The sequence below is a fragment of the Panthera leo genome, chromosome A3, assembly GCF_018350215.1.
Source record: "Panthera leo isolate Ple1 chromosome A3, P.leo_Ple1_pat1.1, whole genome shotgun sequence".
Lineage (NCBI taxonomy): Eukaryota > Metazoa > Chordata > Mammalia > Carnivora > Felidae > Panthera > Panthera leo.
This window is the reverse complement of record NC_056681.1, coordinates 47,942,965-47,958,199: the sequence shown is the minus strand read 5'-3', so window position 1 is coordinate 47,958,199 and position 15,235 is coordinate 47,942,965. Positions and strand designations below refer to the sequence as shown.

General features: G+C 47.2%; 1 protein-coding gene across 1 annotated transcript; it reads right to left on the bottom strand.

Moving 5' to 3' along the window:
• Positions 1 to 10,921: 10,921 nt before the first annotated feature.
• NXT1 (nuclear transport factor 2 like export factor 1) lies at positions 10,922 to 14,257 on the bottom strand. The gene is made up of 2 exons (XM_042930180.1): positions 13,862 to 14,257; positions 10,922 to 11,670 (listed from the first exon to the last, which is right to left on the bottom strand). The coding sequence occupies exon 2, from the start codon at positions 11,609 to 11,611 to the stop codon at positions 11,189 to 11,191; it is 423 nt and encodes a 140-aa protein (XP_042786114.1). The 5' UTR covers positions 11,612 to 11,670; positions 13,862 to 14,257; the 3' UTR covers positions 10,922 to 11,188.
• Between the last annotated feature and the right edge of the window lie 978 nt (positions 14,258 to 15,235).

Here is a 15,235-nt window from a genome sequence, read left to right as displayed (position 1 = left end):
ATTTAATCCGGCTTTTAAATCAACTTTGCTTAAACACAGAATGTCAAAATGGGCATTGCACCACTTTTTACAGAACAATTTAAAATAAAACCTTGTTGTAATACTACTGCAATCTTACTTTATCACTATGAAGAATCCCATGTAAGTGTTTAAAACAGTACATGAAGTATTCAGAATGTTTCAGAAGTCTAAGTAGACACAAAACAACATATGTGGACAAGAGCAGCTACGATCCCTGTTCTGCCCCAGTTAGTTAGCATTCACTGGTTCACCGCTGAAGCACAGATGGGTGTCATAACAGCTTTAGTGCCTGACCAAGTGAAGAAACCAGACATGATTATCATAAACTTTATATTCAATTCCCTTTAGAAATGCTACATAATCAGGTTCCCAGATGGAAATTACATCAAGCTTTTTAAAAGAACTTTGAAAATCAATAAGGAAAAAAACCCACCAACAACCTAATACAGAATTAGCAAAGAACACAAATAGGCAATTCACACACAGGAGTACAAATGGCAGAGATTTCACTGACAAATGGAATACTATAAAAACAATGACAAACCAATGTCTGGACAAATTGATCTACAGTTAAACATAACCTCTGACTCAGCACAAGTATGCATGGGAAATGCAATCTCAGGAGCAGTTAGGGAAAAAAAAAATCTATCTATGTACTATCTGTATGTTTATCCATGGAACTGTCCTCACCCTTTAGCCATCCTGAAGAAGTAAAAGGGAGTGAACAATTTTCACGTAAAGGCGTTCACTCGAGTGCACTTATATTACTAAAACTTTATAAAAAACCTACTCACCCATAAGATGACTGAATAATTTGCAATATAGCCATGCATTGGCTTATTATGTGGTCATTAAAGTAACGTTTACAATTATTTACTGGAACTAGTGGTAATCATTTTACAATGTATGCATTTATCAAATCACAGTGTACACTTTAAATACAGTTTTGTCATTTATTTTCAATAAAACCAAAAAACTTGTAATGGCTTGGAGAAATGCTCCCTATATCATAATGAGTAAAGAAGATTACACTATTCTCATAAATTATCTGATTTAAAAACAAATCTAAAGGGGCTCCTGGGAGGCTCAGTGGGTTAAGCCACCCGCTCTTGATTTTGGCTCAGGTCATAATCTCACAGTTGGTGAGGTCAAGATCCATGTGGGGCTCTGCTAACAGTGCAGAACCTGCTTGGGATTTTCTCCCTCCTTCTCTCTCTCTGCCCCTCCCCTTCTCCTGCTATATCTCTCTAAATATAAAAAACAAACATTAAAAAACAGCACAAATCTATAAAACTAGACTGTAAAGAACTATAAAGAATTACACCCCCAGCTCTACACCATAGTGAGAGGAGCGGAGACACGCCCCTGACTTCCCGCCCCGCCCACCTGGCGCCAGCCCCGCCTACCGCCCCAGGCCCAGCCATTCAACTTGTGCCGCCAGATCCGCTCTCCCGGAGCTCTCAACCGGCTCTAGGGGAGCGCCGGGGAGGGGCGGTTCAAACCCGCGGTACTCACCGCCCATTGGCTATTGGGACGCCGGCCCCGCCCCACCCCGCCGGGACCAGGTTCTCTCCTTTTCAGGGCTCCTCCGAGGGCTTGAAGCGAAGCTGGGGCGCTGGGTCACGTGGGACGCGCCGTTCTGAGTCTCTGCGGTCAGGCAGTGTTACAATTCGCTCTGGGTGGTCGCCAGATGATGACGTTAGCCACCATCCGTGAGACCCGGGAAATCCCGCTAAAGCATGGGCGAAAGAAGCTTAGGCGTCTGGACATTCGCTGCTGGCTAGCGAGGCCTGGGCTTGTGGTCTCCACCTCTCCCCTGCATAGCTGCCCTCAATCGCCTTATATTCCCTCTCGCTCGTGAAGCACTACGGTCAGTCAGCTGAACGGAAAAGCCCAGAGCTTCGGCGGGGCATCGGGTTTGCGGGCGGCCTAGCGCACCTGCGAGGGGAGAGCAGGCCCCTCAGGGCCGGAGGCCGCTGCGACCTGTGGTCTGGGCCCCAGCCCTGCGGGGTCTGGGCTCTCTTGGAGTACCAACGGCGCCGCCTAGTGGATGATTTTCCTAATGGTTGGGTGCCCGGGCTCCAAAATGCTACAAAGTAGTAGGTTAGGTTCCAGGAGAGCAAATTAAACATATTTACACAACTTGGGGGTCAATCAAGAGTTTGAGTTTTAACACCTGCCTTAAATTTGGGCAGGTTAGAACTTCAAATTAGTTCTCACAAGGTTAATTGGTGATTTTTAAATGTGGATTTTTTTGGCGAGATCCCAATGTATCTCAGTGAAACATCTACCTGGAGACTTCATTGCTCCAGGTGAGGCTCAGGTTGGCTGTTCTGTGGGGAGAAGTGAGGCCTCTCCTTGTGGATGCCTGCAACTTGAATGTCCTTTACTTCTGCCTGCGAAAACGTATTCCTCATTCTTAAATGAAATTTGAACTGAAAAGCAAGACACTCACACTGTAAAAAATGGAGAGTCTAAGAACATTTAACAGCAAATACCTTGTCCCCACATTAAAACCCTAGAATCCAAGCCCTAAGGACAGCCATCGTGAAGTTTTTGCCAATCCTTCAAGAAGGTCCATGCTTACAGAGTAAGCCTATATGGAATCCCATTTTTTTAAAAAACACGAATCAATTTTCTCATCTATAAAATGAGGTTGGAAATAATGCAAAACACCTTGAAAACTTCTTGGGATACTGATTTCACTGACTGTGATTACTATTGTTAATGTTCTACAAAGAGTTTGAACTTCTCTATTATGAATCTCAAAGATTATTTCATGCCATTCATATCATGTACAGGTCTGCCACTTGTTTTCAAGGCTGCACAATAATCCATTCTGTGGGAATATTATAATTTCCTTAATCTCTTCGTGTTTTCATATTTGAGATGTTTTACTGTTAACACAAAGACTGCCATGATGAATTATCTTGTATGAAGATGTGTGTGTATACGGCCAATCGGATCTGCAAAACATGCATACAGTTGATCCTTGAACAACACAGGGGTTAGCGGCAGTGACTCCTGTGCAGTTAAAACTCCACATGCAACTTTTGACTCCCCCAAAACCTAACTACTAGTAGCCTACTGCTGACCAGATAATATAAACAGTCAATTAATACATATTTTTATGTTACATGTGTTATATACTATATGCTTAATGGGGCGCCTGGGTGGCTCAGTCGGTTGAGCGGCCGACTTCGGCTCAGGTCATGATCTCACGCAGTCCGTGAGTTCAGCCCCGCGTCGGTCTCTGTGCTGACAGCTCGGAGCCTGGAGCCTGCTTCAGATTCTGTGTCTCCCTCTCTCTGACCCTCCCCCATTCATGCTCTGTCTCTCTCGGTCTCAAAAATAAATAAACGTTAAAAAAAAATTAAAAAAAAAAAGAATGCATTTACTGTAATGTAAAAAATCCAATATAAGTGGGCCCATGTAGTTCAAACTCATGTTGTTCAAGGGTCACCTGTACATAGAAATGGAACTACAAAGATAAGAGAGGTGGATTTTAAATGTCACTTGACCTCAGAAGAGACTGGACTAATCAACACCCCAAACAACTGAGCAGGAATGCTCTTTTCCCTGGACTCTGGCCAACATGGAGTACAACAAAATGTTTTGGTCCATTATCACTATGATGAATGAAAAGTAATAGTGATTCATGTTGATTGGACAACTTTATTGAAAGTTGCTGAAAGGCCCATCAAGCTGTCTTGCATGTTAAAAAAGATTAATTGACTCCCAAAAGACCTGGAGGTGGTGCACATGGTTTTGTGGTTGGATTAGTTCCATAGTGCATCAAAGCTCTGATGCACCCAATTTCTTTTTTCCTCTGCTCTTCAAATGTTTGCTGGGCCCAGGTCCATGAACCTGTTACTTCTGGAAATGGAAGCAGGATTATTCTGACTGCCTGAGACCAATTAGGAAGTTAACCCAGAGATGAGCAGAGGTCAATCCCTTGAAAATCTGTTACAAAGGGGATTCCGGGGACATGGCCACAACATCCACTACAGTCCTCTGCAACATGCATTTTAAAAATGAGGGTGCAGTGAGTGTTTTGTCTGATCTTAAGAGGCCATCTGTATTTCTATGATATGCATGCATTAATCTTTTTCCAAGTTTTGCATTTGCTAAGCCTTTTACTGATTTGTAGAAATCATGCCTTTTACTGATTTGTAGGAATCATGGTAAAGGAATTGGTAAATGGTAAGAAATTGTTTTCATTTTTTTTAAGTTTATTTAGTTTTGAGAGAAACAGAGAGAGAAAGCACAAGCAGGGGAAGGGCAGAGACAGGGACAGAGATCCCAAGAGGGCTCCATGCTGACAGCAGAGAGCCTGATGGGGGGCTCAAACCCATGAACCTTGAGATCAATACCTGAGCCGAAGTCAGTCGCTTAACCTACTGAGCCAGTGGGGCCCAGGTGCCCCAAGAAATTAACTTTAAATTGTTAATAAAATACCATTGTCCTGTGTAGCAAATATTTACCCCGATTCACCGGCATCCTTTAGGCTCTGAGAGTGGTACCTCCTTAAATTTTGTCCCCTAGGCACCTCACTTACCCAGACCCAGCGCTGTCTAAAGGACAAAGGAACCTTCTGTAATTTTCTGTTTGCTCTTTACAAAGCAGAGATGGTACCAGAAATAGGCTGGTGGAAGGGCACTATACCAGAATAAGGAAGTGGTCCATTGGTCTGAGGGAGAAGTAGTGGGGCCCTGACAGGCAGAGGGACAGGAGCAGGGGTGGGGGCAGGAGGAGGAGGTGAAGGGAGAGTGACTTGGAACATTCTGGCAGAAGAGAAATAGTATGCGTGTGAAATGGTCAGTGAGCAAAGCTGAGGGAGTCCTGAGGAACCATGGTAACTCAGATTGGATATTCAGTGAATGTCAGGAAATCAAGAAGCTTCTGAATGTGCTCAGAGCAATAGGTACACACCAGTCCCGTTTACTCTTGTTGTTCATGATCCATGTAGCAGGCTCTGACCTACGAAGACTTCACACACTTACCCCATCATACAAACGAAGAAGATGCTGAGCAGCAGCCCAAATGTGAGTCCAGTTCATGGGTCTGCAATGCCCATTTTTTGAACTTCATATTCCTCTGACAGATCATAGTCTCCCAGCAAGAGAAAAGGTGAGATATTACACTAAACCAGTGGTCTTCCAGCCTTAGTGAATATCGGAATTGTCATGGACAGCTTGTTTGGTCTCTGGTGGGGCCTGAGAATCTATACCCTTAGCAAGTGCCCAGGTGATGGTCCAGAGAACTACTGCTCTTGAAGTGTTCTAGAATGCATGTGGAAATAGGGATCAGTCTTTGAAGACTGTCATTCTCATGCTGCTTCCCAGGCTTACAGCTCCTGATGTCCCGAAATGGAAACACTTGTCCAGTGTCCAAGATTATGATCTCTTCTTTGTATTTCAAAAAATGCCATAAGCTAGCATGAACAGCCACCACCAAGCTTGTCAATGTTTCCTACACCAGCGTGGATGAAAAGAGGGACCAGCTGTCCCTGCTGTATGTGGAGAATGCCACACTGATGTGTGATGGAAGTCCCATCTCTAGGCAGAAGGCCCTGGGCGAGTTACTCAGCTCTCTGCTCTTCTGCCTATTCTGTGTCAGCACAGTCCACCACCAGCCCAGGAAGCACCTAGAAATGGATGGCCAGATGAGCATCCTTGTTGTGACCTATGGGATAATGAAGTTTGAGGGCTGCCCACAATGCAACTCCCACCAGACCTTCATCTCAAAAGCACTCCCCTGGCCACCACATGCAGATAGGTCTCACAGCCGTTGCTCCAGGTGGAGAGGGACTTGAGAACACCCTCCACATGGTCTCTAAAGTGGAGGCCCCACTTTCCTGGTGGTGGACAGGGCTGCTGCAGCTCTGTGGTGTCTGAAGTTCAGACCTTGAGTGTTAGCTGCCTATCTGCTGAGTAATTTGCAGTTTGCTAGGATTCTCTTTTAAAAAGCTATTTTTCCCCTTGCCCTATAAAAGGACCTAGTCCTGAAATCCTGAAAAATAAAGATGCAATGGAAATGTTGCCAATTTTGTGTGGTTGGCATTGGAGAGGGTGGGTTGGAGGAGTGCTTGGGGGAAGTAAGACACCTATGGCAAAATGGGAGGGGCCCCGTGGCCTTGGCCAGGCCCCACACACAGTTCAGACACATGCACACACATGCACACATGTGCACAGCATTCCTTAGTGAAAAAGCTCATCTTCAGGCTAGAGCAGAAGATTCAGGCAAATACCTTTGCCTTTCCACTCCCACGTGACCCTGGCAGGAGAAAGAATATTCTGGGAATTGTGCTAGTCAGTGAAAATAAGCCAACTGGCCACCTGACTCACCTCCCTCTCCCACCTAGCAGGTGACAACTAAACAGTGCCTGCAGAGCACAGGCAGGGAGCGGGGCCTTCACTTTACCTGAGGGTGGCTCAGCCAGGGGACGTCTTCCTGTCTGCATTGACTTTAGGTCACATCTACCTTTCCATTTATTGGTTTTCCCCAGAACAGTTTCAAGCCCATTTTAAGGAGAAAGCAGATTAAGTTTCCCGATGTTCTTGAGAAGTCAAGGAACAAGGTCTTTCCAGCTTTGCCTCAATGGAGCCTTGATGGGCAGGAGAAATTCCCTCCTTAGGACATGGAGGGTTTCTGCATTTTCTGTCCTCTGCCCTACGAGGACTGTAGAAACCTGTGGGGTTCTGAGACATATGCCAGCTAAGGAGCTCCCTATCCCCTCTGGAGACTCAGGCCACAGTGGTGGTAACACTGTTTCCTCATCTCTGGGTTTCCCAGCTATCTGGGAATGTCTTGAGACCAGCCATTCTGCTTTCCCTATGCCATCCAACACAGCAGGAACCAACCGCATGTGGCTATTCAGATTTAAAGTAATTAAAGTGAAATAGAAACGCAGCTCCTCAGCCACATGAGTATGAGTATGAGTATAAAGTGCTCAGGAGTTGCAGGTGGCTGGTGGGACATGTCTGCCTACAAGGGCTCCTCTGCAAAGACTGATGCCCTCCTGTTCTCAGCACTGCGGGCCACAGCCCCTACCACTCCCCTCCTCCCCCATTTCCAGAGACCACAAAGCAGTGGGGTTTACTGAACTGCAGCATAAATTGGGCTGAGAGCAGGGTAACCAACTAGTGTTTGCAGGATTTTATTTATTGTAGCACTGAAAGCCCACATCCAGGAACCCCCTCGGTCCTGGGCAAACTGGGATGGTCAGTCTACCAGACTGAGACCCACAGAGCAAATAATGTCTGATGGGGCTGTTCCTGGGATGGGGCCAGAGGGCAGCTCATGCTGCCACACATGGTTCCTTCAGTGGAGACACTTTCACCAGCACCCTAATGACACCTTATGCTCACTTCTAGATGAAACAGTCCTGCATTCACCTTAATTCTACTTCCCTCCCCAAAGCCTCAAGCATGAGTAGAAGGCTCTGTGCATTGCCCCTTCCCTCAGCCGGGTCAACCACCATCTTGGAGGAGGCAGAGGCGCCCCTCTGACCTCCTGAACCCACCACTGTCACCTCTGAGTTTCTCAACCCTGAGCTTTTGGAGGTGAATGTTCTTGTAGGGGGAGTTTGCTTTCTCTGAACTAGTGATTTTTTCCTCTCCTGTGAGTGGGTTTTGAGGGCTTTCACATCGCTGAGGTGTTCTGCCCTTGGAGAACAGACCTCTTTTTCTGGGGGGCTCTTGCTCCCCTAGGAACTCAGGAACCCTGACGACCATCTCCACATTCCTGTTGGCCCTTCCAGTCACCCAGTTCTGGAGATGCCCTACAGGCTGGGCTCCCTGCTCAGTCCCGTGTCAGCCTGGGAAACTGACTCGGGCTTCCTCCTGAGTACAGGCTCACCTCAGTGCAGCAGTCACTGCCCATCCTCCTACCCTGTCCCCTCAGTCTCACTGGCTGTCCATCTAGTTCCCCTGGTTCAGACCCCTTTGCTCCATGTCAGAGGGAAGGGAGACCATTCCTAACATGGCAGCAGTGTCCTCCCTAACCCAGGTATCCCAGATCGGGGCCACAGCCTGGGCTCTAGGTCCTTTCAGGCTGCATTCAGTGGGGACTTGTAGACCCCAGACCATCTATGTCAAGCTAGGCAGACCCCGTTGAAGCTCCTTTTCTCTGGGCTAGGGGTAAGGGAGGTGGCACCTCACCACACTTCCCTGTTGAGGGGCTTTGGAGCTGTGGGGGGCAGCTTTCTCTCAGGAAATCTCTCCCCCAAAACATTCAGCTCTCCCACTCTCTTCACCCTCTCTCTCCTAACTTATGAAGCAATCAACACTCGCACCCTGATGGCCCCATTTGGCAGACATGGGGGCCTGAGGTCTCCTGGCTGTTGCCAGTCTGATTGGATGGGAGGTGGTAGCTCCTGCCATCACTTAGGTGGTTGATATACAATGGGGAGGGGATGGAAATTGTTAGTTTATTCATCTTCCTTCATCCCTCCATCTCTTCCTTCCTTTCTCCCTCCCTCTCTTCCACCCTTCCATATATATTTTTGTGATTTGCCTGTTCTTTCTTGTGCTATTTTTTCTCTTATTTTTTTTTCCTTACTGATTTAAGGGTTCTTTAGATAATAAGGAAATACTATGCCTTTCCTTTGTTGTACATACTTTTCTCTAGTTTGTTACTGATGAATACGTTTGACTGCATGTAAAATGGCGCCCAAACAACAGTGGCTTCAAGAAGATGGAAGTGTATTTCTTGTTTCCCCTGAGAAACCAAAGGTGGTCATCCAAGGCTGATGAGGGGCTTCATAAGATTGACAGGCACCCCAGGGCCTGCTTTCCATTCCTCCACCCCTTGCATGTGGCCAAATAAGCCTCATGGCCCAATAGTTTTTAGAATATCAATTCTTACACCTGCTTTCCAAATGGCAGGGTAAAGGAAGGTTTGGTGGGAGAAAAGAAAGATTGGCTGCCCCAATCTTTCAAGGAGATTTCTCTGATGTGTCTTCCTCATATCTCTCACTGACCCCATCGGGTCTCAGGGCACACTATGAGGTCTAGGGAAGGCTGGTCTTTCATTTGAGTGCCTTCCTCAACTGAATCCACTTTCTATTGTTCCTGAAAGAAGGGAAAATGGATATTCGGAGGCCACTAAGAGGTCTGTCCTAGTGCCCTTCAGAATGCCATCTTTACTTTTAATTTCCCAAACCTGTTGTCCCACAGGAACACCTACAGCTGCTGTCTTGAAGCTTTTCCGGCCAACATGATTCTCAGACTCCAGAGATTTCACATCAAGCTCTCTGATGGCCTGATGGGACTCACACCCTCTATCCAGGGCTGAGGTGAAGCAGGTGGCATCCTACCTCACCCCTTAAGGACAAGGGCTTTCAGATTTGAAGCCCATCTCCACATCAGTCTCTGCACTAATCCTCCTAGCCCATTCTACTCTCCTCCCTATGGAAGAGAGCTTGAGTCCAAAAACCCCACACTGGAACCTCGTGGTTTGGGACCTTACTTCCAACCTCACGTGTATTTTACCCCGTCTCAGCTGAACTGTTGTCTGCATGGCTTGCTATGCCATGCAGCTATAGGACTGATTTGACCACTCGTTATATGTGGTTTTGAAACTGACTTTTTTTTTTTTTTTTTTTACTATTTTGATGTCTTGCCTCCTGATTAGACTGTGAATTCCTGAGGGCACCTGGGTCTACTTTGGTTCCCCAGGGTACCACAGCAGAGCCATTCCCATATAACACACTGTCTGCCCCTGTTGCAAATCTTTGTCCTCATTTGGGATTAGGTTTCCCTGGTGGTCTAGTGGTTAGGATTCTGCGCTCTCCTTTGAGATTAGGTTTTGCTGTGGTAGCTGAAACCCACCCCAAACCAATAAGGTCTTCTAGATAAAATTTCTCATTTAAAAAGAAGAATTAGTGTAGGTAAATTAGGGCCATTTGAATGGTCCCACATATCATCAAGGATTCAGGCTCCTTCCAGTTTAACACAATCCTATCTCTAGGGTAAAGCTGTCTCCATGGCTCAGAATGAGCCAGAGCCAGTGGTCAGGCCACCTTAACTGCGTTCCAGGAAATGCGAGGAGGAAGGAAGGGTCTATGAAGGCAAACTCCTCCCACAAGCCCCCTCTGCTTTCCCATCACTAGCCAGAACTTAAGTGATACATCAAACCCTCTTTTTGGTGGTTACTTTGTCCTTCTCATTGTCAGGCTTCAGAAACTACAGAAGGGGAAGGGTGTGGGGAGGAAACTGCCATCTGTGCCACCACACACATCAGTATTCTCCTTCTCAAAAGTTCCCATTCCAATATTCTAGCCCACAAACCTCTCCCAAAACTAGCACACTCTTGTCAAAGAAAATTTAACTGGGAAGCTACATGGCCATGAGATCTCCTTTATTAGTCACAGGATGATGGAACCTTCTAGTTCTCTATTCTTTTTTTACATTGGGAAAATGCAATTAGAGTTGACCTTCAGGGTCAATAAAACTAGCTTCTAATACTGATGCCTATTCCCCCCACCTCAGTATGTCTCCCTCTTAAAAGCAGTTCACCCCTCTTTATAAGAGTAGTTAATACAGCTGCTTCATTTATAAGTAGTTATTAACTAACTCCTTAGTATTTCACCTGTTGGTATTCATTCAACTCAGCTCAGGTTCTGAGGTAGGACCCAGCCATCTGTTAGGCAATTCTGATGTACTCTAAAAGTGAACTACAGGTTAAAACACCCAGGTACTTGGGAATAAAACACCATTCCCAGCCTACCCTGAGATCTGGGTAGAGCCCCAACTCCAGCACACCTGAGCCAGGTAAGTGCTCTGTCCTGGACCTCACACCTTTGCAGGTACTTTGTACTAAGCTTCCTGCCTCTAATCCTCCTTTGATTCCTCCTGCCTCAAAATCTGGACAAACACATTGAGCAAGGGAAAAGAGGCAACATTTGTATTGTTTTATTTGTCAGAATTTCCAGAACCAGGATATCTACTGAACAAGTAGAAAAATAGAAAAGTTTACTACTTTGAAAAGGCATCTATGACAAACAAGAATATGCTCAGAAAGGGGCTCATGGGACTCCAGAAAATGCAAAGTTAAGATGGGGTGGTGTGGCCTGGAGTAACAGAAAGGAACTTGTGTCTCCACATTTTGAGATCTATGTTTCCCTACAGAGCTGGGACTGAAACAGAGACCTTTCTTGCCTCCACTAGCTGGCCCAGTCCTGGAACCGGAAGCAGTCACTTGCTATTTTCCACACTGTGTTGCTGGGTGAGGCCTGGGCGGTCAGGATGAAGTTCTGGTTAAAGTCCCGTTGCTTGTTGCCCTCAAACTTCACTGTCCCACAGATCACAACGAGGACTGTAGTCTGGCTCGGGGTGGCTTCATCGTGGACAGGCTGGCAGTCTACCACGTTGATTTGGAACTCACTAGAAGGTAACATTTCAAAAAACTCACTCAAGGACTCTTGTCCTGAAACAGCATTTCCATTCCACACCAGGGTGGCTGTGCCCATGTACAGGCGGGACAACAAGCGCCGCCGCTTATCCATGGTGGTATAGTACACGTTGACGAACTCCTCAGCAGCTCTGCACGCCTGATCCACGTAGGTCTTGAAGTCCACCGATGCCATCTCCGGCCCTGCTGAAGGAAGCCTCTGCCCAGGTGCTCCTGCGCCCGAGGGAGCCGGGGCTGTGGGGCAGGAAGGTTGAAGAGAACCCATGTGAATGCCCAAGTTCATTTTGCCCCAAAAATGGAACAATTCTCCTTTTCTATTACAATTCTTCCTTTTCAATTACATACCATAGAGAAACGACTCCAGGCTCAAATTTTACCAACATCTAATTTTACTAAACCTCAGTTTGCTCATTTTAAAATGAAAGTTGTAACATGAGAATCAAATAAGATGTTGTATACCGAGTGCTTAAAAAGCCTGACACTTACATGATCAAAACATCGTAGCTATTACTGTGAATTTTAAAAATCTCATTTTATAAAAGGTAGTACATTTGACTATGGAAGGTCACTTTTTCCTGGAAGTGTGGACCAGGTGTGACTGCCCGTAGGGCAGTGGAGAAGCAGCAGATCCTGGATAAAGATAGTGGAAGGAAACAGTGGCCCAATAAAGATCAATCAGATGGCATATGCTCCTCAGCTGGGGACAGTCTGAGAACGCCTATCATGAACTCACCCAACAGATACTGGGAGAGTAAAAAGAAGGCAATTTTCTTAAGAGAATAAGAGAACAAATGTCACTAGGACAGTACCAAAATGGTGGTCACGACGCTCATGACAAGCAAACCAGTAGCTGAATGGGAATGAGAAGAGAAGACACCTGGCTTCTGTGAACACTAATACCTACCAGGCAAGTCCTGTGAGCCACAATGGAAAGACAGGTTAGAATCAAGCAAGTTCTATGGGATGGAGGGTGGGGGATGGTGGCATCAAAAAAGAATCTCAACTGTAGCTGAAATGTCACAGTTCTTAAAAAAAAATGCAAAAGCATAAAGAAATATTATTTGCTTGTCTCAGAGTATGGTACAACTGTCACAGTTCCCTGTTCCTTTTTGTGTCATTAAAAGATTTCACTAGAAAAAATTAATGAGAGAACATTACTAAAATAATGGATATGTTTGGATATACAAACTTAAAACATTTTTTTATTTCAAAAATCTTTTTTAAAAATATCAGGTTATGAAAAATAGATACAAGATTTCACATAGAGTTGGGAAAGAGTCCCTTACTTTTAGGGCTGAGAAAGGTGGAGGCCTCTGTGTCAAGAACTGTGAAAAGCAGTCAAGGAGCTTGGTCCTGGAGACCAGCAAGGACAGGACCAGGCACAGTTAGAGCTCTTCCCACTCCCTCCACCAGCTTAAAGTCAAGCCTCAACAGACAGACCCCAGCTGGGAATCTGCTGTGCACTTTATCTACATGCATCATCTCATTTACTGCTCACCACGAAACGATGAAAGAATCTCACAAATGAGAAGGGAGAAACCCAGGGGATGGATTAAGGTCCTGACAGTAAGTACACTCTGATTTATCATTTATAAGAACGCGTGTGGCCTCTGAAAATGTTGTCAAAGCTAGGCTGTCCTTTTACTTGCTTATTCTGTAAGTCCTCTGCTTAGGAAATCAAGGCTCTAAAAGCACAATTCCAGTCCTGCTGGTTTGAAACCGTCCTTTCACAGGCTTCACTTTCTATCTTGCTGGAATTCCCAACCTCCTGACATCCGTAGTATTCCTCACCCTGACGTGCTCCAGACCCTCCACCATTTCAACTCATTCTCAATTCTCAAAGACGTCCCCTCCTCCACCCTTGCTCAGTTCTGCCAAAGCCACTTTCCAAACACAGCTTAGCAACCTGTCCCGACCCCATACCAGTAGGATAACCACCTCCCTTTCTCATGATTCTGCTACCTACAGAGCTGGCGCCTTGCCCTTTTCTCTCAGATCAGGGAAAAGAATCTTGAAAAGTCAGATAAGAGGCTGTGAAGATGCCGCCTTCTCTCGGAGGCCACACCGTCAAGTTCTTTGGCGCTGGACCAGAGAGGATGCAACAGGCCTTATTTCTGGCGGTGAGTCGCTTTTCATCAAACACATAAGGCCCGCCCACGCTAACCATCTCTGGCCCGAGACCTGCTCCAGTGCACGCACTGGTCACCGCAAAGCGGATTCACTGCCCAGCACTTCGCACCGGCAAACACCTGAAGCAGCACAGCAGCTACACTACCAGGGAAAGAACAAAACCTGGCTGCTTCCTGACAATGGGGGGGGGGGGGGGGGAGGGCGTGGGGAATGCACGTGGCAGAGATCTCGGGAGACCCTGGGAGCCTTGGGGTCTTCAGATTGCCAAGCGCAGGGAACCGTGAGGGACACCTACTTGCGTAGCTGGTGACGTCCGGGGTCGGCGGAGAGCGGTGTCCCCGGTAGGCCGGGGTTGGCGACCTCGGTCAAGTGAGCGGCCCGAATCTGCGCGGGCGTCCCTGGTCAGCGGGGCGGGGACCTCGGCCAGCGCGGGCGTCCCCCACTCAGCGTGGGCGGCGGCGCCCCAATCGGGCGCACCCGTTCGGCCCCCAGTTCCACTGAGGGCCGACCCCTGAAGGTCGCAGAGCAGGGCTGTCGCTGCTCCGCACTCCTCCGCCGCTCGCCTCAGGAAGAGCCGGAAGAGCCGCTCTTCTCCCACCCTTCCTCCTGGATCCGCCTAGGTCGCCGGGTTCCCGAAACCCGAGGACTCTTCACCGCCGACCACGGGTTCCCGCGCGCGGCCCGCGGTGTGCTGCGCAGACTCCAGCTCCCACGGCTCCGCCCGCTCCCGCCTCCCCGTGACGGGCAGCCATGTCAGCCAATGGTACTTAAGGCAGGGAGACTAGCTCCGCCTTGGTGTGGCTCAAAGAAGGTGTTGGCTTCCGGGAGAAGCTCGTTTTTTCTAGACTCCCGCAGAAAATCCGCGCTCGAGTTTTCATTGGTCCAACTAGTCACAGAAACCGGTCCAACTGGTTAGGTGGGATTGTTGATTGGATAAAATGTCCCAGGTCCCGCCTCCGGAGCTAGAGGTGGTTAAGGTCTCTCTCCGCAGCTTGGAGGCCGCATGACAAGAGACGGGGAAAATGTGTGAGGCGCGCTTAGTTCCTTGCCCTACGACTTCCATTCACCTCCAGTTGGGGTAATTCTAGTCAAAATTCTAGTTAAAAGACGACTTGATGCAATCGCGGGAAATCACCACCAGCAGCCGACTGTGACCCAACTAAGGCTTTAAAACAGGCATAGCAAGTGCGGCACCAGGATGTCCTGGGGTGGCACAGAAATATTAATTCTACTGAGCTAGTGAAGCCCGCAAAGCCCCTGTTGAACTCTGCCTGATGAAGTGTGTCAGCTGGTTACTCTCCTTTATAGTTTAAGCACCTAAGGGCTCTAGGAGTCCTAATGACACAGGAAAACCCACTTTAGTTAAGTGGGAAATTCAACTAAATGCGTGTGAAGATTCAAGCGGAGAGTGGGAAGAAAGTCTTAGTCTGGGAAGTAACAAAAGTGTGCCAGAAAGGGAAACGAAGGCAATTTCCTCTCATGTCCTGGTAATTGAGAAGCTCCAAGGAAAACTGCCTGATTCCAGCTATGGCCTATAGCCCGGTTGGTATTATGTTCCTGTTCTCCAGCCCTGGAACTAGCTCATTTCAGCCAATCTGGAAGTTGGGCTGAATTTTTACTGAACTTTTGTTTAAAACAACAGTCTCACCCGGATGGAAACAGTTCATGT